The 23,680-nt window shown below is 34.6% G+C and overlaps 1 protein-coding gene across 1 annotated transcript in view; it reads left to right on the top strand.

Moving 5' to 3' along the window:
- SPAG17 (sperm associated antigen 17) overlaps positions 1-23,680 on the top strand; it is a 238,307-nt gene that overhangs the window by 114,609 nt on the left and 100,018 nt on the right. The window contains exons 14-18 of the mRNA XM_045546928.1: positions 400-627; positions 723-941; positions 7,705-7,766; positions 8,372-8,485; positions 14,753-14,907. Of these exons, the coding sequence (XP_045402884.1) occupies positions 400-627; positions 723-941; positions 7,705-7,766; positions 8,372-8,485; positions 14,753-14,907 (778 nt within the window). The remainder of the gene's footprint in view (positions 1-399; positions 628-722; positions 942-7,704; positions 7,767-8,371; positions 8,486-14,752; positions 14,908-23,680) is intronic.

The raw sequence follows: 23,680 nt of genomic DNA, 5'->3' as shown, positions 1-23,680 counted from the left end.
CCTGTTAGGCACAAGTGAATAATTTCCCTGTTTTAAATCACAACAGCAGCAAAGGATATTTTTGCTCAAAAATGATAAGTTTTAAACATATTCAACCAATATGGTACTCTGGAAAGTCCATGCAAATGAATCTGAGCACCTAATATTGATTAAGCTATGAAGCAATTTGGGAGCATTACCTTTATAAATTCTATCTTGACTGTATAGTTTTCTTATTATTAGGTACTTTTGATATTTGTTGCAGACTTGTGAAGCCCATATTTAAAGTCAGGTCCACACTCTTCATGGCATGACACCCTGGTCATTCCAGTGGACAGACTTCCTGGTTGCCCCTCTTTCGGCCCCGTACCATGTGCTAATAAGAGCATTCCTAGCACCATGGGTTCTGCTTTCTTACAGAAGTCTTGAGCTGGAATGAAGTAGAACGAGCCTTCAAGGTGTTTACTTTTGAGAGCCTGAAGCTCTCTGAGGTTGACGAAAAAGGGAAACTAAAGCCTTCTGGGATGATGAGTGGAACAAATTCTGAAATGTTCAACATACCATGGGATAACCCTGCCAGATTTGCTAAACAGATAAGGCAGCAATACATCATGAAAATGAGCACCCAAAATGCCAAACAGCAAACAGGTACACTGTGTGGAGGAAATGAAAGATATTCTTGCATTTTATGATTGTCAATTTTTCTAGTCTTGTATCTCATGGATGCTCTTTACACTGGCTAGATGTTGAAACCAAAGACAAAATAATATTTGTGGATCCAAATTGGTCAACGTCTGTCCAAGATAAGGAGAGCAATGGAGAACCTTCAGATCCTAGTCAGACTGATGCTAATAGCATGAAGTATCCTGGCTCGAATAATATGAAAGCCTCAAGCCCTGATAATACAGAGCTGTCAGAGCAGGAGACCAGTGTGAAGTCTCAGCCCCAGCCTGAGCCTTTAGGTGAGTAAAAGTGTGTGTGTGTGTGTGTGTGTGTGTGTGTGTGTGAGAGAGAGAGAGAGAGAGAGATAGAGATAGAGAGAGACTGAGAGAGACAGCACTATTATAGTATACATAAACCAAAAAAAAAAAAAAGGCTCAAGATGCATTATTTAAATTAAATTTAAATGCCTTCCTGTTTCAGTTGAAAAAACTATATCTAAGTTATTTGGTTAATTAAACTTTGTCAACAAGTGTTGTTATTGAGTAAGTTCTCCTTATTCCAACCCTTGTTTTTCAAAATATCTTAATGCCTCCTCATCCACTCTTACCTTACTAAATTTAATGCAGTGAACATAATTAAAACTGTCATCATTAGTATTTCACAGGGTTATTACAATTATGTGCTAAAATTATAAGAATTTACCTTTAATAACATAATGAAATGCCCAGTACATTTCCAGTGATGTACATGTCTAGTACAGAGCTTGGTACAAAATCAATGCTCAATAAACATCATTTCTTTTCCTCTCCCCCACTGTAGCTCAGGTTGGTCCTTACCCTCATTCTGGAGTACAGCATTATAAATAGCGTTACATTAGGAAATACAGAAGTATAGATGGATATTAGGCTAAATTTGTATTGAGCTACCTTACACACAGCTGTCAGATTGATCTACCTAAAATATAGCTCTTACATTTCTCTGCTTATAACCTTCAATGGCTCCCTACTACCTGCAAAGCAGAACCCAACTCTTTGGCCTGCTTTATATGCTTCTCCCATAGTACAAAATTACTTTTTCCAAAACCTCCTTCCATCTTTTCCTTTTTGCTCACTCATCCTATGCTCTAGACAAACAGAATTAGGCTTATTTTCTCTGCACTGCCTGATCTTTTCAATCTCTATGCCTTTCCCCACAATATCCGTCACCTAGAGTTCTGTTTGTGATTATAATTAGGTTTCAGTTGCACCTTCATGAAAGTTTGTTAGATGTGTCCATAGGCAAATGCCTCCCTTAGCATTCCATGGTCATAATTAATCTATGCTTCCTTTATGGCCTTACTTATTTCCCACCAGTTTTATAATTATTCATATGCCTACATTAAGGCCTCCATTATACAATAGCTTCTTAGAGGTTATAAGTGCGTTTATTTTAAAAATACTAACTGTATGCTGGGCCATAAAGCGAGTCTCAACAAATTTTCACAGGATCAAAACTACACATAGTATATTCTTATACTACAGTAAAATTAGGGTGAACATCAATTACAAAAAGATAATGAGAAAAATTACCAAATGTCTCAAAAGAAGTACATTTCTATATAACAACTAGCTCAAAGAAAAAGTGACAATAGAAATTAAGAAATCTTTCAAACAAAATGATGATGAAAATGTTGAGTATCAAAACTGTAGAATGCTACTAAAGTAGGAGATACTCCAAGAGAAGCGCATAGCTTTAAATAAATATATTTTTAAAAGAAGCTAAAAATTAATTAACTAAATATAAACCTCAAGTTAGATAAAGTTGAACAAAATAATTCAAATAAAGTAGAAGGAAGAAAACAATAAAAGTAAGAGTAAATTGGTGAAATAGAAAACAGATGCAATAAGGAAAAACAAAAAATACAAAAATTTGGTTCCTTGAAAAGACTAATAAAATTGATAAATCTTTTATACAAGGCTAATCAGAAAAAAAGTCATGAGTAATTATTATCAGGAATAAAGCCACATCAAGTTTTATAAAAATTGTATTGGGAATAAAGAAACAGGACTTCCCTCGGATTCTACAGAAATTAAAAAGATAGTAAGAGTATATAAACAACTTTATTCCACTAAATCTGAAATTGAAATGGGAAAATTACTGGAAAAGTATAACTTACTAACAATGACTCAAAAAGAAAGAGAAATCCTGAATGGTCATATAGCCAACTAAATTGATTAAATCAGTAATCAAAAATCTTAACAAATAGGACACACCTAGCCCAAATGATCTGATTGGCAATACCAAACACTCAAAAAAGAAATAGTTCTAATTTTAACAAAACTTATTCCAGGCTGGGCTCAGTGGCTCATGCCTTGTAATCCTAGCACTTTGGGAAGCCGAGGTGGGAGAATTGCTTAAGACCAGCCTGAGCAAGAGGCTCTACAAAAAAGAAAAAAATTTAGCCAGGCATTGTGGTGCGGGCCTGTAGTCCCAACTACTCGGGAGGCTGAGGCAGGAGAATTGCTTGAGCCCAGAAGTTTGAGGTTGCAGTGAACTATGATGACACCACTGCATGGCAGCCCGGGTGACTGAGCAAGACTTTATCTCAAAAAAAAAAAACTTATTCCAGAAACTAGAAAAATAGAAAGTGGGATATCATCCTCTAGTCAATTTATGAAGCTAGCATAAATGGTATAATAAAACTGACAAGGATAGTACAACAAAAGAAAATTAAACTCCTTTGTGAACATAGATGCAAAAATCCCAAATAAAACATAAAGAAACTGATTCAGCATATACTAAATGATAATGTGTTACAAACAGGTTGCATTTATAGCAGGAATAGAAGGAAAATACATATATTGTATAATCAATATGATTTATCAATTAACACATTAGTGAGAAAAGTATATAATTATCTTAGTAGATGCAGGAAAAGCAGTTAAATTCCTATAGCAATTTATGAAAAAAAACTTATCAAACCAGCAATATAAGGAAAATTCCTCAATCTTATAAAGGTCATTTTTTAAATTACTATAACAAATTCCATATAGCAAGGCAAAAATTTGAAATATTTCCCTTTGAGAACAGAAGGATGTTTACTATAAACATTTGTATTCAATAATTGCATTAGAGGTGCTAGCCAACAAGCAAGAAAAAGAGATAAAGGTGTAAGAATTTAAAAGGAGGAAACAAAACCATCATTATTTGTAAATAGTATGTATGTAGAAAACCCAAAACAATCGACAAAAAAATTAGAATTAATATGAAAGTTTAATAAGAAGGTTGTGATTGTTAAATGATACATATAAGATGTTTAGGGTGCTAGGACTTTAATCTTTATAATTATTCAGTATATTAAACATTTATTTATGCTTCATGCTTTTTGTGGGGGGTTATATTTCATAATTTTAGAAAGCATTTTAAAAAACAAATGCGACAGGAGAATAGGTGTTAAGTCAGTATTGACTAATGATCATCTTACCCTTTTCATTTATAGAGAGGAGGGTAGAAGAGGAAGTAGTCCATGGAATGGATTTAAGGAAAAGCTGGTTGCCTATTGATAGAGGAGACAAGTGAGGGTGACGGAAGAGGGAAGGAGATAGCATTATTTAATATTGCCTGCTATATTCCAACCACCATGCTAAGATACCTTACATATATTAACTAATACTTACATAAACATCCAGCCTATGAGAAAGATACTCTTATCTCAGTTCTACAGATGAAGACACCAAGACTTAGAATATCAGTAACTTGTTCAGCCACACACAAGCAAGAAGTCAAGATTTGAATGGAGAGCTAACTTCAAACCAGTGCTTCCTCCACTGTGTCTTGTGACTTCCTCAGTTCCAAAAATTCCTTGTGAGGCATCTAATGGTTTAACCATATCCGTAGTTTCTTCTTCATGCTGACCCTTATGCTAACTTTATTGTCTTTGGGTTCTCCTTCTTTCCCAGTAGGGTGGATTCCCTATTTCCCCGTCCTAAGTACCCTTACCTATTAGCCTAGCTCTCAAAAAAATTAAGCCAAATAAGTGAACTTGAATTGTTATGGCATTGGTGCATCCTGTGGGACTACAAATGTATGACAAAAAGGTCACTTTGGGTTAATACAGAACTAGAGAGAGATGTAAGACCTGAGGTTTTTTTTCTTTATTGTTTTTTCTTTAAAGCAGCTGGTATAGTTTTCCTCAGGCAACTTTTGCCACCTGGTGGTCAAATCACATAAATTGGTGTTCTGGATCCTGGTAGAAAGTAGCTGATTAATAGTAACTTTAAATTCTCAGCACAGAAAATGCTATAGAGGAAAGTGTATCATAGAAGCCAAGTAATCTCAAGGGTAGATCCCAGGACACTAAGTGCTTCTTCTATGTGGTCTATGTTGACCTACTTCCAGGAGCCATTACATTTGAATGGGGGGAAGCAGATGCGCCTTGATGTCTCACTGCAGCTGTTGTGTGTATGCAACTTTGTTGTCGTTGATGTTGTTGCTCTTACATTTTTTTCCTAACTCTGAATCATACTTACTTCAAAAGTAGCCACTTTAATTCTCTTTAAACAAAGCAGAAATCATTTCTGAATTTCCTGCACAACCAATCTAGCATCAAATACATATAAAAAACCTGTTCCTAGACATGAAGGGCTGAATATTTGTGCTTTTCTTAACCAAACACTGGATTTCCATCTGAAACTGTTTTTGAACTTGACAGGGCCCAGTGGATATTTATGAAAAACCAGAGAGTTGATAACCGCGAGTCTATAGGTTTAGATGAGCCCTCTATGCTTGTTGGGTGTTTTTTTAATAAAGTAACTGCTTTGCAGAGGGATCTTGTTATCTCTAAAGTAAAACAGATTAGGAAAGCTGTTTTTCAAAGGGATGAGAAAGCATCCATTTCCAGATGTGTCAAAAACTACTGAATCACACTGTCAAAGGATTATGTGGTTGAAGGCAGAAATCAGAAAGAAAGGAAAGATGATTTTTACTCTACTATTAAATAAAGAGTTTAGTTTTTGAATGTTCTTTCCTTTGACAAAATAACTGATGTGAAATTTTTAGAACATATTTTCTAAACTGGAGACTTTTTCTGCTGTATCCTTAAACTCAAGAGGGAATATCAAATCTCCCAGAAATCTGGCAGACCACAGAATAGAATAATTTTTATTCCACAGATTTCATATCAATTGCTTCAAGGACACATGGGATATCATGGTCTATTTAGAGTTATAGTTGGCCTGAGTTTTCTTTTGAGTGGATATGTTTATATAAATACTGAACTGAATTGCCTTTATAGTTTTCCTCTAAATCAAAATGGAACATTCATGCTGTCACCTTCGCCAGCCCAAGGCAAGATGGAACTAGTAGCAAAACTGTAAGTAGCTATGCTCCTGAAAGAAAGAAAAACATTGGCCTGTCCTTCATAGGCATAATTAACTTCTCCCTCTAGAAACCCAAATATAGTTCTCTTTGCCACAGAATGAAAAGTCAAACCTTATGCTTGCCCCAAAATAAGCCTTTGTTGTAAATTTTCTTCCACATTTCTACTCTCACTATATAGCTCTACATTCATTTCCGGTTTCAATATATGATGTAGATCAATCAAAAAAGAAATATTTACTGGGTTCCTACCAGGTGCTATGTGCTCAGTGTATGGTAAGGAAAATAAGATAAAGTTTCTCTTCTTCAGAAATTTACATTTGAGATGGAGAGGCAGACCATAAACAAATAAATATCTGATAGTACTATGCACAGATAAATGCTATGATTAGAAAACAAAGCAGGGTAAGAAGCAGAGGGCTCTTGAGAGGGTACTATTTGAGCAATGATATGAATGAAGGGTTTGCAACAGATGAACATCTAAGAGTAAAGCATGCTGCACAGAGGGAGGGCAAGTGCAAAACCCTCAAGACACAACAAGCAGTCCCATCTGTCTGGAGTAGAATGAACAAGGGACGGTGAAGGAATTGCATTTGGAGAATTAGGCTGGAGCCATTTCATATACAACTTTATGGGACATAATTTGAGATTATTTTAAGGCTGTTAAGAAGGACAGGTTGGCTCAATTGTTCAGCAGCATCAAAGTATGTTCCCACAAGATCCCTCCTGCTACATACACACACACACATACACATACACTCCATTTCTGTGGTCAAATTTGAAAAAAGCTACATACTTTATCCATTTCCCTATTAGAGATTCACAATCATAAGAGCAAATTACAAGTTCTGAGACAGTCACAGTAAAGATGTCTGTTTATCTATGTTAAACTTATTTATCATGGAACTCTTTTTTCTGGTGATGCATAAATTAACAACATGAATCTGTTCCTTCCCTGTTCATTCACATGGCTGTTTGTATCATAGCCAAGGATGATGTTGCAATCCCAGTCATCACATAAGTATACTCTTTGGTCACAGGGAAACCTAGTGTTTATAACTCATGTTGGTCCAGCTACCCATTCTTTTATTTATTTAACTAACTTTTGAACTCCATCTGTAAATCTTCAGATGCTCATTAAATAGATTTTAAAGTAATACATGATTAAATATGATTAACAAATGGAAGAAAAGCTGTGCAGAATGGTGAAAGAGTATCCTTGTCTAATAGGAGGTGCATTTTTCCACCAGTTCTCCATTCCACACATGCCCAGCCCCTGCCCTAGTCTGTCATGCACCAGGCGAGACCCACAGAAATTTGAAAAGGCTTTGTACTGGTAGCAACAAGATAAATGACATGTACGAAGCAGTTGATTTAGTTTAATCGGTAAATATTTGTAACTTGTAAAGGTAAAAGTCTAATGTTAGAAGTGAGTGGTATGGTCTGAAAGCAGAATACCTGATATGATTTAGGATATATCATACAAGAAGCTGGGTTGTTTTCAAAGAGTTTAGTATAACTTTTCTAGGTAGGCACTGATTTAGAATTATTGACACAAACACCATTTTGGAGGCACGAAACATGCCTTTCAGGAGTCAACTTTTCAGCACAGAAACATAGATCATATGGGCAACAAAAAGGCACAGCACTAACCAAAGCAAGAACAAAGCCAGAACACAACTGGATGTTGGTGTCTTTGATTTACAGAGCAGACCACGAACAACGAGATCAAAGATGATGCAGTCACAAAGACTGATTCTCTTGAAAAGGTAAGGAATTATTTTCCTAAAAGTGTAGATGACAAGTAAGATTATCTGAGAAAACCTTGGCCCAAAGTGAGAAACACTAAAGATAGATAGATAGAGAGACAGACAGACAGACAGAGAGGGAGAGGTGCTTAGATGGTAAATTCTGATGCTAGAGAAGAGGAATTATTCAGACATCCTCAGACCAGCTCCAGCTGGAGAGAAAGGAGTTAATTTTACTAGCCGGCTTCAGCAAAACTTCCCAACTCCATGCTTCTCTCTAGACAGTGTGGCTTGGCAACCTCACAAACACCTGCTGACCATACAGCCATGTGGAACTAACGTTGTCTTGAAGTGAGTTCAGAAAACCTGCCTATAATTGCTAACAGGACTCAGAAGAGTATAACCTAACAATAAAAATATTTAGATTATGTTGCCCATAAAAAAAAAGTCAAAGGCATACTCTTTTTGGCAGAGGCTCTCCTAAAATGTTGCCATATGGATTTATACATATGCAGATTTCCCCAATTAGATGGAGTACATGCTGGTTAGTTGACGGAGTCCAAGAGGGCTCCGTTTGGACTTAAACAAATTAAAGCTGAAATTGTGTTCCTGTGATTTTTTTTAAGAAACCCAAGAAGATGATGGTGGAAGCAGATTTAGAGGACATAAAGAAAACACAGCAGCGCAGTCTAATGGACTGGAGTTTTACTGAACATTTTAAACCAAAAGTACTGCTTCAGGTATTTATGGACTGTGATTCTCTAGGAGACGGTCAGATAGGTCTGGGGAGCTGTGCTGTGATTTAGAACAGTTCACCTCTAGGTCACCCTCTCAGATCTAGTTCAGATCAATATTCTCATTTACTTCAGCTATAAAATGAGTTTATTCCCAGATTGAGTATGCATTCCCAGGGAATCTCTGAAATAGTTTAAAATATGCTTTCCAAAAGGATGTTTTTATAAAATCTTTTAAGAAAAAATATATATATACAAGAATGCTGCACATATTTTCTAGGAAAAACAAGGTCAGGTTTTATTGGGAAGCACCCACATTTTTTTCCCATATTGCCTGTCTATTCTATTCAGTTTTTACTACATTTCACAGTATTTTGTGTTTCAATGAACAGCTCAGTGGAAGCTGTGCTAGCTAACATTTATTGAGCACTTACCATGTGTTAGGCAATGATTAATATGTATTATTAGCTCATTTAATTCTCACAATAAACTTATGAAGTAAAAACTATAATATTTCAATAGTAGGAAACTGAGGCACCTTGCTTGACCTATAGTGACTTTTGCCCAAGGTCACATGGCTGCTAAAAGAGAAGCGGGATATAAACCCAGGAAATTTGTCCCCAGAACTTGTACTCTTAACCACTATGCAAAATGACAAGTAATCCTAAAACTAACTCCTTTTGTTGTTTTTAGATTTTTTACAAAAACTATTTTGACTTTGTCCTTTTAACTTAAATTTTGTTTTTATCAAAGTTTTACATTCACATGTTTTTAAAGCCAGGAAGTTCTACAAAGAATCTTATTACAAAAAGCAGTAGCCTCCCGTGTCCCACCCCCACCTTCTTCAATTCCCAAATTCAAAAATCTTCAACCCATTCACCTGTTTCTTTTATTATTTTACTCAGTTGGCTCTAAATAACAAGTATATATTTTTTTAGTTTTAATTTTAGTTTGGGAGCATCATTATCAATTGATTCCCTCTTGAGAACACAGTTCTGCCCACTCCCGTGCAACACACATGTGTGTACACATACACACTCACACATCCCTACATTTACACTTGCACTTCTCCACTCTCTGACACTGCTAACTTTATCATAACTTTTGGTTAGATAAATATTCAATATTTACTTTATTTCCATCAAATAAATGCTATTCACAGCTGAACTGTATAGCATTCTGATTTTCTTTTCTTTTTTTTTTTTTTTGTACCATTTTTCTTTTCCCTGGAGTTAATAATTGCTTTTTGTTCGATTTATTTATCTTGCTATGCATTTGTTTTTAATTTATCCCCTAACTCTCTACCATGGAGTAAGTCTCCTCTGAATACATTAAAACATAACAGGTATTCTATCAGCCTATGCCCGTTGTCCTAGCAATATCTCTCCCATATACTTTAAACTTGCTGCACAGCGTGGTCCTGGGATCTCTCTTTACCATCACCCTGGCCACCTTCATTGCCTCTCTTTCCAGTTAGATATCCTGTTTCCTTTATTCCGTATCTTCTTATCTCTTGGGTTACTCTCTCTCTTTTTTTTTTTATAAAGGACTATCTCTTCCAGTAACTTCCTTAATTAAGATATATGACAGGCAAATTTTTGAGTCATTGGATATTTGAAATCATCTTAACTCTGCCCTTACATTGACCAACAGTTTGGCTGTATATAAAATGCTGTGTTAAAAAACATTTTCTTTTAAAATTGTAAAGGCATTCCTCAATAGGTTGTCCCTAAGAATAAAAAAATAAAATTCTGATTCCCAATCAGTTGTTTGAGTATGTTTTTATCTTTTTTCAGGAGAGTTTTAAGATCTCTTTGTTCCAGTGTTCTAAATTTCCTGTTGATGTGCCTTGGTGTGGTTTTATTTCTATGTATTGTTCTGGTGAGCCAGTGCAACCCAGAAACTCATGTATTTATATTCTGGGAAATGTTTTATAATAATTTCTTTGATAATCTTCCCCCTTCATTTTCTCTATTCTTTCTTCCTGGGACTCCTATTATTCTGGTGTTGAACCTCCTGGTCTAGACTTTCTATTTTCTTATCTTTTTACTCCTAGTTTCCAATAGTTTGTCTTTTGGTTCTAGAAATAATGCTCAGCCTCCATCCAATTCTTATACTGAGCCTTCTATTTCTGTTATCATAATTTTAATTTCCTAAAGTTCTATTTATAATTCCAACTTAACTTTTTATAGGATTCTTTTCACATTCTTGGTATAATACCTTCTCTTATCTTTATGAGGATATTAAAGTCTTTTGAAGTTGTCTTCTCCCTGAATTGTCTCTTTTTCATCCAGGTTTCTTTTCTTTTTTTCTTTTTTTCTTTTTAGTTCTTTGGTCTCCATTTTTTATATTAGAGGGTAATAGATAATATTTGCCTCTTTGCTCATATTAATAATAAAACTAAAAACATGAGAGGAAGTACTGTATGAGGTGAAATGGGGTTTGCAAATAACTAGGCTTCATTGTGGGGTGATTTGGCTGGTGGTTTCCTTGGGAGACCCATCAATGTTGGTATATTAGGTATACTAGCTCTGTTCTCTTGGACCATTTAGATTCTCCAGGAAAAAAAAAATTAATCTTCTGTCTAAAAGACATAAATCTTCTTGTCAGGGTTTTGGGAGCTGATTGGTGGGGGGAAGGATGTGAAGCTTCTTACATTCAGTATCTAGACCTGCATTATCCAATATGGCAGCCACTAATCATATGTAGCTTTGAGTACATGAAATGAAGGTAATCCAATTTGAGATGTGCTATAAGTATGCTATACACTATACATTTATAACTATATAAATGTTATGCACACTGGATTTCAAAGACTTTAAAAAGTAATATATCTCACTGAGATTTTTTAAATCAATTACATGTTGAAATATTTTTTACATATTGGGTTAAATAAAATATATCATTAGCGTTAATTTTACGTGTTTCTTTTTACTTTATAAAATGTGGCTACTATAAAATTTAGAATTACACTCGTGACTCACATTTGTGGCTCACTTTATGTTTCTATTGGACAGTGATGATTTAAACTTTTACACTATTCCTTTTTTCTCTGGAATGTACTTCTCCATCATTGATATCTAGTGTCCCATTCTTAGACCCTATTGGTTTGCTGTTTATAGACACAAGCTTCCATTTTGCAGAAGTGGGAGACAGACAGCATCCTGGCTGCTCAGATCTATGAGGAGACTCTGGGGGGTCTGACTGCTTCTTAAAAGACTTTAATTCTCCTATTTTAGTGCCACTTTCACCCCACTTTCAGAGGTGCCTAGTATTCCCATTTCCCCCCACAAAAATGGAGTTGCCTCTGCTCTCTCCTAAAATTAATCTTAGGATTTGGCTTTCTGTATTCTTCTAAGTCAGTTACCACTTATCTTTTTGCTGTCCAGCTTTTAAAATTTTGTTGCCTTTGTCTCCTCTCCTATGGCCTTCAAGTTTGTGATATTAAAAAACAATAATTTTACTGTGCTTCTAGTAAGGTGTTAGGGAATGCAAATGTTTAATTTTCCATCTTTAACTAGAAGTCCACTTCAGACTTTATTTTGTTTAAGTTTCGCTCTGTTCTCACCACTCTATGAAGCTGCAATTTTCAGGGTCAGCAATAATCTCTCTTTGCCAAATCTAATGGACACTTACATCTCCTCATCTTCTTTGACCTTTTAACAGCATCACAGAGCTTATCACTTTCCTGTGAAACACTCTCCACTCTTGGTTTCCAAGACACCATATTATATTTTTCCTCAGTGTTTTATTTGGAATTTTGTTGACTTCTCCTCCTCTACCCAACATCTAAATATTGAAATGTCTCAAGCTCTGGAGCCTCCAGGAAGCCCTGGTGCATCTTCTCTCCTCTATAAACACTCTCTTTTGATGATCTTATCTATTATATACTACTAATACTGACAATGCCTAAATTTTTATCTTCACATTACCTCTCTCTACAGATCCACAGTAGTATACCTAACTCCAAATTCCACCTGAATTTCTGATAGGTATCTCAAATTCAGTATTTCACATGAAGCTCATAATTTTCCCACCTAAGCATATTTCTCCCCTTGTCCATTGCAGAAAATGTCACCATCATTCAATTGCTCAAGCAAAAAGGCTGAGTCATCTTTTATTTCAGCCTTTCCTTTGTCCCCCATGTCTGGTCCATCATCAGTGTTTAAGGGGTACATCTCCAAATATATCTTCAAGCTCTTCTCCATCACAACTGCCACTACTTCCATCTCATTACCATTCTCTCGTTCCACTGCAATATCCTCCTAATTGGCACCTACCTCCATTCTTGCTTTACTCCAGTCCACTCTCTACATATCAGATATTCCATCAATTTAATCTACTTAGACACACTTCTCTGAACTCCAGAATGATCTATAAAGTCACACACCTATGGTCCCAGAAAAATTTTAGTCATATTTTAGAGGAAAATCTTATCTATCTTGTTTGGTTTTGTTTTCCCAGTACCTGCACAGTGCCTACCACATAATAGATATTCATTTTTAATGAAATACTTAACTAAATATCAGACCAATAATATTAATATGGAATAAAGGACAAAAACCAATTATAGAAAAGGAGAAGATATGATATGAAAACTTTTCAGACATTGATTGGGAGTAGCTATAGCTCTGAGAAAATTAGTGCTATATTTCCTAGTACTCAAAGCAAATATGCAAACAAGATTGCAGAGCTCTTATTATCTAATAAAAGGAAGGATATATGTTCATCATAAATAAATACATTTGTTTTCTGGGTTTATAGTCTGAGAAGAATTTGCCTTTCAAAAAAAGTCACTAAGTAATGGACTGTACCCTATGTAGCATTTTTTTAATGCAGAGATATTTACCACATGCATGTTTCTTATATTGGCTCTCAGGGAACAGATGTAAAAGTTTAAGTGCCACTCCATAAAGACACTTATACAGGGGGCTAGATTCGGGAAATAAATGTATTGTTTTGGTTAAGCTACCAGTGTAGAATTGAAAGCAAAACTAAAGCAGCCCTTTCCTAGCATAATATGAAATTCCATGCCTTCAACTTATCCAAATAGTAGAGAACCAAAAGCTGCCTACCTAAGACTGATGTTGGAAACAAAAACAAAAGCCCACAGCTGTCTAATTTATTATCCTATGGACAGTTTCCTTGTTGTTGATTGGTAGTAAAAAGGAAGCAGAATAAGCAGCTGACCTCTATGCCCCTCTATTGGTGGTTGTCATTGCGGTGCCTGCTCAGGGTGGTATGTTTTAGAAAGGACCAGCATTGGGACAAGTAGAAACAATATGTGTCTGAAAGACCACTCACCTTATTTCACTATAATACAGCATGGCATAGTGGAAAGCACCCTGTGGAATGTGAAATGGTAAAATTTGCAGTCAAAAGACTGGTATGAGCTCTGGCACCAGAACACATAAATTCTGTATTCTTGGTTCTTATCCTCTCTTAGCCCCAGTTTGTGCTGAAAAATGAGAATTTATTAGAGGAAAAAGAAGCATACCTATTGTTTTAGGCTGCTCAGGCTGCCGTAACAAAATACCATAGACTGTGTGGCTTAAACAACAGAGATTTATTTTCTCACAGTTCTGAAGACTGGAAGTCCAAGGTCTGGGTGCCAGCATGGTTGGGTTCCAGTAAGGTCTCTCTTCCTGGTTTGTGCCTCCACACTGTGTCCTCACATGGCAGAGAGAGGGAGTGGGAGAGGGGCAGGAGAAAGGGGAAGGACAGGGAGAGGAGGGGAACAAGTTCTCTGGTGCCTCTTATAAGAGCACTAATCCTATCATGAGGGCCCTACCCTCATGGCTTCTTCTAAACCTAATTACCTCCCCAAAACCCCATCTCCAAATACCATCACACTGAGGGTTAAGGCTTCAACTTATAAATTGGGAGGGAGGGCACAATTTAGTCCATAGCACCTATTTATCTGGGGTTTTTAATGGTGATAAAATGAGATGATCTATATGAAGGCCTGGAAAATGCTGGATATATAACTGCTGGACTTAATTATTATCTACCAACCTTAATGAAGAACACTAGTAGCAAATGCCTCTATTCCTGGAGCCTAGAATTTGTTTTGCTACAAGATTTTCTGAAATGCCCATAAGACTATCTACCATTTATGCTCTCACCTTCTAGCAGTTAGGAAAGAATCCTCTGGGACTTTCAATTTGGCTAACAACTTGTAGGAAGAAAAAAGGGGCAAAGAAATGTCCTAGCAGGAGACTCTTCTCTTGGGAAAAAAAAAGACACTGCAATGCAATTGCTTTGATTTTTCAGGTTCTTCAAGAAGCCCATCAGCAATATAGGTGTGTTGATTCTTATTACCATACCCAAGACAACTCTTTACTTTTAGTCTTTCATAATCCGATGAATATACAACGTCAGCATTGTGAATATTGGAATATCGCTCTTCACTCCAATGTTGGATTCAGGTAACCAGCTTAGATATTTTAGTTAATTGGATAGTTAGGTGAATTTAGTTAGCTTGTTAGTTACTTTGTTACTTCAGATTTAGTTCTTTAGCTTAAGCTAGGTGGTTCAATTCAAGGAAAACATTTGTGTAGTAGTAGATTAAATTTAGCTCACTGAATTGAACGTCTGTACACGCCAGGCACTGTGATAGGCATTGAAGCTATACCACTAAAGAAGGCAGACATTATTCTTGCCCTAATGGAGCCTACTGGGGATGTTATTAAATTACATTTGATTCATTCAATTAGACTCCAATAAAACTGCTTCTGAAAGATTTCAAGTAGGAACTACAAAACATGACATTCTGCATACTGGTTTCCGGTAACTCCACTTGATCTGGAGCAGATTCCAAAGAATGACATATTAACACAGCTGTCAGGTTTCCAGCAAACTGAGAAATCTAGCAATTGGGGATTTTTTTTTTTCTTCCCGGCTTCTTAGTTATTTCTTTGCTCTCTTAGAACTTTGCTGTCTCTCCTTAATAACAAGGGCATTTCATTATTATTTCAAAGTTGGTTAATGTATATTTGGTATTTATTATTTATTTAGGGATACAGAAAGATATATAGAATGGACTTACAGAAGAATTAGAGGAACATATTATGTGTGGACATACGGAAACACATTTTAAAGTCATAAATGAATTTTTATATTAAGGAATATAGTAGGTGTGCCAATATATAATAATATCTTGAACTGTTAATCTGTGTTTTTCTTTGTTTTCATTTTCATTGCCAGTACTTACACTTTTATTTCTTTTCGGGTCTTAATTGTTGACTAGGACCGACAGTATAATTTTGAGAGGACATCCTTGTCTTGTTCTATATTTTAAAGGAAATGTTTTGAGTATTTAAAAATTAAGTATGTTTTTTGCTCAAGGATTTGTATGAATATTCCTTAGGTTAAAAAACTGTTACTAGTTTGCTATGATTTCTTAATCATACATGATTATTAAGTCATATCAAATGATTTTTCTTTATCAATTTAGATGTTCACATTTTTTTCTTTAATCTGTGAAAGTGCTAAATTTCATTAATATTAATCGATATTCTAGTGTTGAACCAAACTTGCATTCCCATGGCAAGACAAATTTGTCCATATGCTATCTTCTTTATAAATTGCTGAATTTGCTTTGTAATATATTGTTTAGAATATTGCATCTGCATTCATGGGCAAGATTTAGCTGTAATTTCCCTTTCTTTATATGTTCTTGTCTGGTTTTGGTATTGAGATTATATTAGCCTCATAAATTATCTAGAGAATGGTCTCCCCTTTTAAGTATTTTTTTATTTTCTAAAATATTAATAGTTTGTGGAAAATTAAGATATATGTTCTTTTGATGTTTGGTAAAACTTATAGATAAAAACATCTGGACCAGAGGAGATATTTAATTACTGATTCGACTTCTGTCATGGCTACTAGACTCTTCAGGTTTTCTATTTACTTTTGAACTAGGTTTATAATTTATATTTTTCTAGGAATTTGACCATTTTACCTGTTTTCAAAGTAAGTATAAAATTGATTACAATATTCCCTTATCTTTTAAATCTGTGTTATGTTTATCTGTATTCTTTTTGGTTCCTAATATTTTTTAATCTGTGATTTCCTTATATGTTTCTGGGTCAATCTTGCCAGAGGTTTGCCAGCTTGATTAATATTTTTAAGCAGTCACTCTTGATTTATGATTCTTTCTCCCTTTTTTATCTCATTTAATTTTGCTCTCATCTTTTTTATTTCCTCTATTTAATTTCCTTAGATTATTCTGATATTCTTTAACTTCTTAAATTATTAATAAAATCTTATCTCATGATTTTGAATTGTTGTTTTTTGTTTGTTTATTTGTCTTTTACCTTATAAGCGTTTAAGGTGAACTCTCCCTAAATACCACCTTAGTAACACTCCAAAGTATCTGATTGATAGTATTTTCATTATCTTTCATTTCTAATTTTCATTATCCTTTCTTACTTGACCCAAGGATTACATAGAAATGTGTTTTAATTTTAAACATTTGACTATGTGTTACATTTTTGTTACAGGTTATAGTTTCAAAATATAGTTGTCAGACAACATGTTCTAAGAATACTAAGGCAATGAAATTTGTAGATACCTGCTTTGTTGTTTAGTATGTGGTGAATTTTTATAAATTCTCCAAGTTTGTGTGATAAAGTGTATTTTCCAATTTTTGATTGCAGAATTAGACTTTTTAAATCTTCCACATTCTTTTGGATTTTTGAAAACTTGGTCAATCAATTGATGAGAAAAAACTTTTTTAAAAAACTCACAATGTTATGGTGAATGTATCAATTTCTCCTTATAATTTTATCAGTGTTTGGTTTTATGCATGTTGAAGTTATATTGTTAAATAAATACAATATTAGGTTTGTTATATCTTCCTGATTAATCTTTTATCATTATGTAATGTTCTTCTTTGTTTCTAGGACTGCTTTTTGCTTTCAAGTTAATTTTGTCTAATATCAATGTTGTGTTTAATATTGATATGTCTACACAGATTTTATCATATATATTTTGTCTGATATGATAAACTTTGCAAAACTTTTAATTTAATATTTTATCTTCTATATTCTTTTCCACCCATTTATGTATTATAAAATGTGTATGGCTGTATTTTTTAAAAATTTAGTCTGTCAGTATTTGCCTCTTAGTTGAGAAACTAGTTCATATATTCGAATTAATTGCAACCATCTAATTTTGTCATTTATTTGTTATTTTTTGTTTATTTTTTAAGTCCACTTTGCTTATTTCTACTAGAGTAACAGATGCTACATCTTTTAATTCATTCTTCAGAAATTATGATATACATTTTTAACTTTATTGAGGTATAATTGATATACATAAAATTGTACACATTTAATGTACACATTTTGAGAGTTTGGATGTATACGTGCACCTGTAATACCATCACTACAAACAAAGTAGTAAATATACCCATTACCTTCAAAAATGTCCTTCTGTTCAGTTGTGGTGTTGTTTTTGAGAACACTGGACATGAGATCTATCCTTTCACCATATCTTAAAGTGAACAACAATACCATATTATTAACTGTAAATAATAATCTCTAGATCTTATTCATTTTGCATAAGAGAAACTATACACCCATTCAAAAATAATTTCTCATTTCCTTCTTTCAGCCACTGGAAACTACCATTCTATTCTTTGCTTCTGTAAATTTGACTGTTTTAGATACCTCATATAAGTAGAATCATGCAGTATTTGTTCTCAGTGGCTGGCTCATTTTGCTCAGCATAGTGTCCTCTGGGTTTATACCTATTGCCACAAATGGCAGGATTTCCTTCTTTTTTAAGACTGAATAATATTCCATCATGTGTATATACCACATTTTCTTTATCCATCCACAGACCCTTGGGTCGTTTCCATATTTAGGCTATTGTCAAAATGTTGCAATGAACATGGGGATACAGAATTCTTCTAGATTCTGATTTCAGTTCTTTTGGATAAATACCCAGAAGTTGGATTGATGGATCCTCTGGTTCTATTTAATTTTTTGAGGAACTTCCATACTATTTTCTATAGTGCCTGCATCATTCTACATTCCCACAAACACTATAATAAGGGTTCCAATTTCTTCACATCCTTACTAATTCTTGATATCTTTTCTTTTCTTATATTTTCTTTTCTTTATAATGGCCATATCAACAGGTGTGGGGTAAGGTCTTATTGTGGTGTTGATCTGCATTTCCCTCATGATTAGTGATGTTGAGCACCTTTTCATAAACCTGGTGGCCATTTGTATGTTTTCTTTGGAGAAAGGTCTATTTAGGTACTTTGCCCATAAATTAATATTTTTAAAATGTCCGTACTATCCAAAGCAATATATTGATTCAATACAATCCTACAAAATCCCAATGAAATTTTTTACAGAAAGAGAAAAAACAAGGAGTGTCATAGCAGCAAGATGTCTAAATGGAATACGCCATGCTCATACCTCCACAGAAACAACAATGTTAACAACTACCCACAAGAATACTTCTCTGGAAACATGGGAGTCCAATGTAGAGATCCCAGCACAGCATTCAATAAAAAACACCAAGAATAGACACACTGAAGAGGTTAAGAAGATCAGTTTCACTTTGTCTGCATTATCTCAGTGCCAAGAGAAAACTCTTGGCCCACAATTTCTCCCAAAATTTCTCCCAATTTCTTCACAAGGGAAAAATGAGAGTTAAGTGAGCACCCAGCCTTTTTAGACCCACAGGATATTGCCCAAAGGTTCCATTCAACCTGGCCCTACCCAGATGACTGAGGGGAACATCATGACTGAATAGTCTGAGGGAACCTAGGAATACGGAAAATAGTGCTCACAGCAACCACCAGGCAGATATTAAAACCAAGCCACAGAACCTACTAACTGGCTCAGGGACTCCATCAAGAAGGTGCATATGAGCATCCGCAAATGGCATGTGTGCATTCCCACAGAAGGCATGAGCAATCCTCCACAGACAGCAAGTGCAAGCTTCCACAGAGGGTGTGTGAGAACCCCTACAGACAGCATATGGATTTCAGTGGCTAGCTTGGCTTTGTGAGATTAGGGGAAGGCACACATTGAATACTTCAGGGCACTACTCTGGGGAAACACAAAAGATCATAAGAGACTACTGTGAACATTTATATACCAACAAATTGAATAACCTAGGAGGATTAAATAGATTACTAGAAACATACAACCCACCAAGACTGAAACATGAAGAAATAGAAAATCTGAACAGACCAATAACAACTAAGGACATTGAATCAGTAATTTTTAAAAAATCCTCCCAACAAAGAAAGACCACGATCAATGGTGAGGTGAATTCTACCAAACATTTAACAAAATAACAACAGTCTTTCTCAAACTCTTCCAAAAAACTGAAGAGGAGGGAATACTTCCAAACTCATTTTATAGGTCAGCATTACCCTGATACCCAAGCCAGATAAGGACACCACAAGAAGATGACAGACCATTATCCTTAGTGACCATACACACAAAAGTCATCAACAAAATACTAGCAAACTGAATTCAACAGCACATTGAAAGGATAATTCAACATGATCAAGTGAGATTTATACCTAGGATGCAAGGATGGTTCAACATATAAAAATCAATAAATGTGACACACCGTATTACAGAATGAGGGATAAAAATCATATGGCAAAGTTCAATATCCTTTCATGATAAAAATAACTCTCAACAAATTAGGTATGGAAGGAATGTACCTCAACATAATAAAGGCCATCTATGTGAAGCCCACTGCTAATATCATAGTCAATGATAAAAAGCTGAAAGCTTTTTCTCTAAGATAAGGAACAGGTCAAGGATACCCACTCTCACCACTTCTATGCAACATAGTACTAGAAGTCCTAGCAAGAGTAGTTAAACAAAAGGAAGAAATAAAAGGCATCCAAATCAGAGAGGAAGAAGTAATATTTTTTTGTTTGCAGATGACATGATTTTATATATAGAAAACACTAAAGACTCCACAAAAAACTGTTAGATATAATAAATTAATTCAGTGATCTTGCATGATACAAATCGACATATAAAAATTAGTTGTGCTTCTATATACTAGCAAAGAACTATCCAAAAAAGAATATAAGACAACAAACACATTTCCAATACCATCAATAAGAATAAAATACTTAAAAATAAATTTAACCAAAGAGATTAAATGTCAGTACACTGAAAACTATAAATCATTGATGGAAGAAATTAAAGAAGCCACATATAAAAGATACCACACATTTATGAATTGGAAGAATTAATAATAAAAGTATATACTACCCAAAGTGTTCCACAGATTCAATTAAGTCCCTATCATAATTCCAATATCATTTTTCACATAAATAGAAAAAAGCAATGCCAAAATTTGTGTGAAACAAAAGATCTCTAATAGCAAAAGCAATCTGGAGAAAGAAGAACGAAGCTAGAGGCATCACATTTCATGATTTCAAAATATAGAATAAAGCTACCGTAATTAAAACAGTATGGTACTGGCAAAAAGACAGACATATAGACCAATGGAACAGAATAAAGAGTTCAGAAATAAGTCCACATATGTATGGGCAACTGATCTTCAGCAGAAGTGCCACAAACATAAAATGGGAAAAGGGGTAGTCTCTTCAACACATGGTAGTCAGAAAACTGATCATCCACATGGAAAAAAAATGAAATTGGATTTCTAATTTTAAATGTTCTCACCACAAAAATGATATGTGAGATAATGCATATGTTAATTAGCTCAATTTAGCCATTCCACAATATATGCATATTTCAAAACATGTTGTACTTGATGAATATATATAATTTTTATTTGTCAATTGAAAAATAAAAGAAATTCGGCTGGGCGTGGTGGCTCACGCCTGTAATCCTAGCCCTCTGGGAGGCCGAGGCGGGTGGATCACTCCAGGTCAGGAGTTCGAGACCAGCCTGAGCGAGACCCCGTCTCTACTAAAAATAGAAAGAAATTATCTGGCCAACTAAAAATATATATAGAAAAAATTAGCCGGGCATGGTGGCTCATGCCTGTAGTCCCAGCTACTCGGGAGGCTGAGGCAGTAGGATCGCTTAAGCCCAGGAGTTTGAGGTTGCTGTGAGCTAGGCTGATGCCACGGCACTCACTCTAGCCCGGGCAACAAAGTGAGACTCTGTCTCAAAAAAAAAAAAAATAAAAAAAAAAAAAAATAAAAGAAATTGGATTTCTATCTTAAGTCAAACACAAAAATCAAATCAAAATGGATTAAAGACTTAAACATAAAACTTTTACATTGATCTTGGCAATGATTTCTTGCATTTGAGACCAAAAGCACAGCAACAAAACCAAAAATACAGTATTATACATTTTTAAATTAACAAAGTCTAAAGTCAGTGGCTTTACCTTCTACCCAAATAATATTATACAAGCACAATAGAATTCTTTAATTTCATATATCCCCATTCCATATTTTATATCATTGTAGTATGTCTTAATTTCTATGCTGATGTTTTACCTCAAAATTTAGACAGTTTATTTTATTTGTTTTTTGCACCCAATGTTTGTGTAAGTTGATAAATCTTTTATACAAGGCTAATTACAAAAAAAGAAGGCATGAATAACTATTACCAAGAATAAAGTCATTTTAGGAATAAAAATCATTTTATTCCATTTCTTCTGGAAGTAAGGGCTTTAGAAATTCCCATAATGAAGATCTTCGGTGATGAAATCAATTTTGTTCACTAAAAATGTCTGGATTTTAGCTTTGTTCATGAAAGATAATTTTGCTCAGTATATATTTCTTGATTGATGGTTAAATTCTTCTCAGCACATTAAAGAAAATTATCCCATTGCCTTCTCTATGCCTTTGAAGCCATTAAGAGATAAATATCAATCTTAATGGGAAATGTTGGAAACATGGTGTATAAAATTATTAATAGAAACAAGACAGAAATGACCACTATCACTTATTCTAATCAACATTCAATGAAAGTCTAAACCAGCACAATAATTTAATAAACATAACTTTAATGTATATGAATTGAAGGGATGAAAATATAATTATTGACAGTTGAGATGATTATCTATGCAGGAAAATCCTAAAGCAATCTACAGAATAGTTATGAAATAATGGGAGAAATTACCTTGAAATTATATTTTTATTTGCATTTTTGTGCACCACAAGAAATTGTTAGAAAATATAATGTTTAAAAAAGAAAAGATACAATTGATATGAAACAAAATTATAGAGTACCTAGAAAAGCCAAATACTAGGGTTAAATATGCAAAAACACACTTTCTTCAAAGGGAAACCCTGCCTTTTCCCACTCCTCATCTCATTAATAAAAATTTTAGTCGCACTTAGCTTTGAATTATCATGAATTGAGTATCAATAATAAAAACCAGTATATTGACTTGTGTAGACTTTATAATTTATTAAAATAGATAAATCACTTATATATAACATTTTCATCTCTCAGTAATCTATTTTATAAAATGTGCTCCGTAATTTACTTCTCAGTAATTTTTATAATATTCTCCCAAATGTGTAAAATATACCACATAGAGATGTATCAATGTTATGGTAGTCTCATGAAATAAATTGGCAATTATATATGTTTTTTTATGACCTGGTGCTCCAGCACCGGGATGGTTATGGATATAGAGTCACACAATGCAATAGACTTTAATCCAATTCTGTGTTTATTTAGCTTTATAAGAGAATACAGGGCATAAAACACAGCATGACCAGCATCTTCTCAGCAAGAGGCTCAGCAGTTGCCACAGTACATAGTTTCCTTTGCTTCTTCCCTCACCCATGCTGGTTGTGTATGGCTTGAAGATGAGCACCAAGGTACTGTGTGGGTCCCCTTCACACAGAAAAGCCACAGCCAGTTTCCCACCAAAACCTGCATGCCAACTCTCGGTTGCCTCTTGAAGGTATAAGCCCATAGATCTGGGATTTCACAGAACACAAGGCAGTCAAAACATTCCGTGTTTACCTTAACTATATAGTTCCTAAAAAGCAATACTGTCAGAAGTTGGACTACAAGGTCATTTTCAAGGCTCTTTTGCTAACCCTTTATTCACAAACACAGTAGTTTACATCAAGAATAATAACACTTTACATGGATAATCATTTTCAGCTAGTGGTTTCCCAGGGCTAGACAAAACTGCCTGAGGAAAGAGATGGCAATGTGAAGGGATGAAGAATCAATTGTCTACTACCTTTTCAATTCTTCCAAA

This window comes from Lemur catta, chromosome 3 (genome assembly GCF_020740605.2).
Source record: "Lemur catta isolate mLemCat1 chromosome 3, mLemCat1.pri, whole genome shotgun sequence".
In the NCBI taxonomy this organism is placed as follows: domain Eukaryota; kingdom Metazoa; phylum Chordata; class Mammalia; order Primates; family Lemuridae; genus Lemur; species Lemur catta.
Note: the sequence above shows the minus strand (reverse complement) of the source record. Positions and strands in the feature narration are given on the sequence as shown.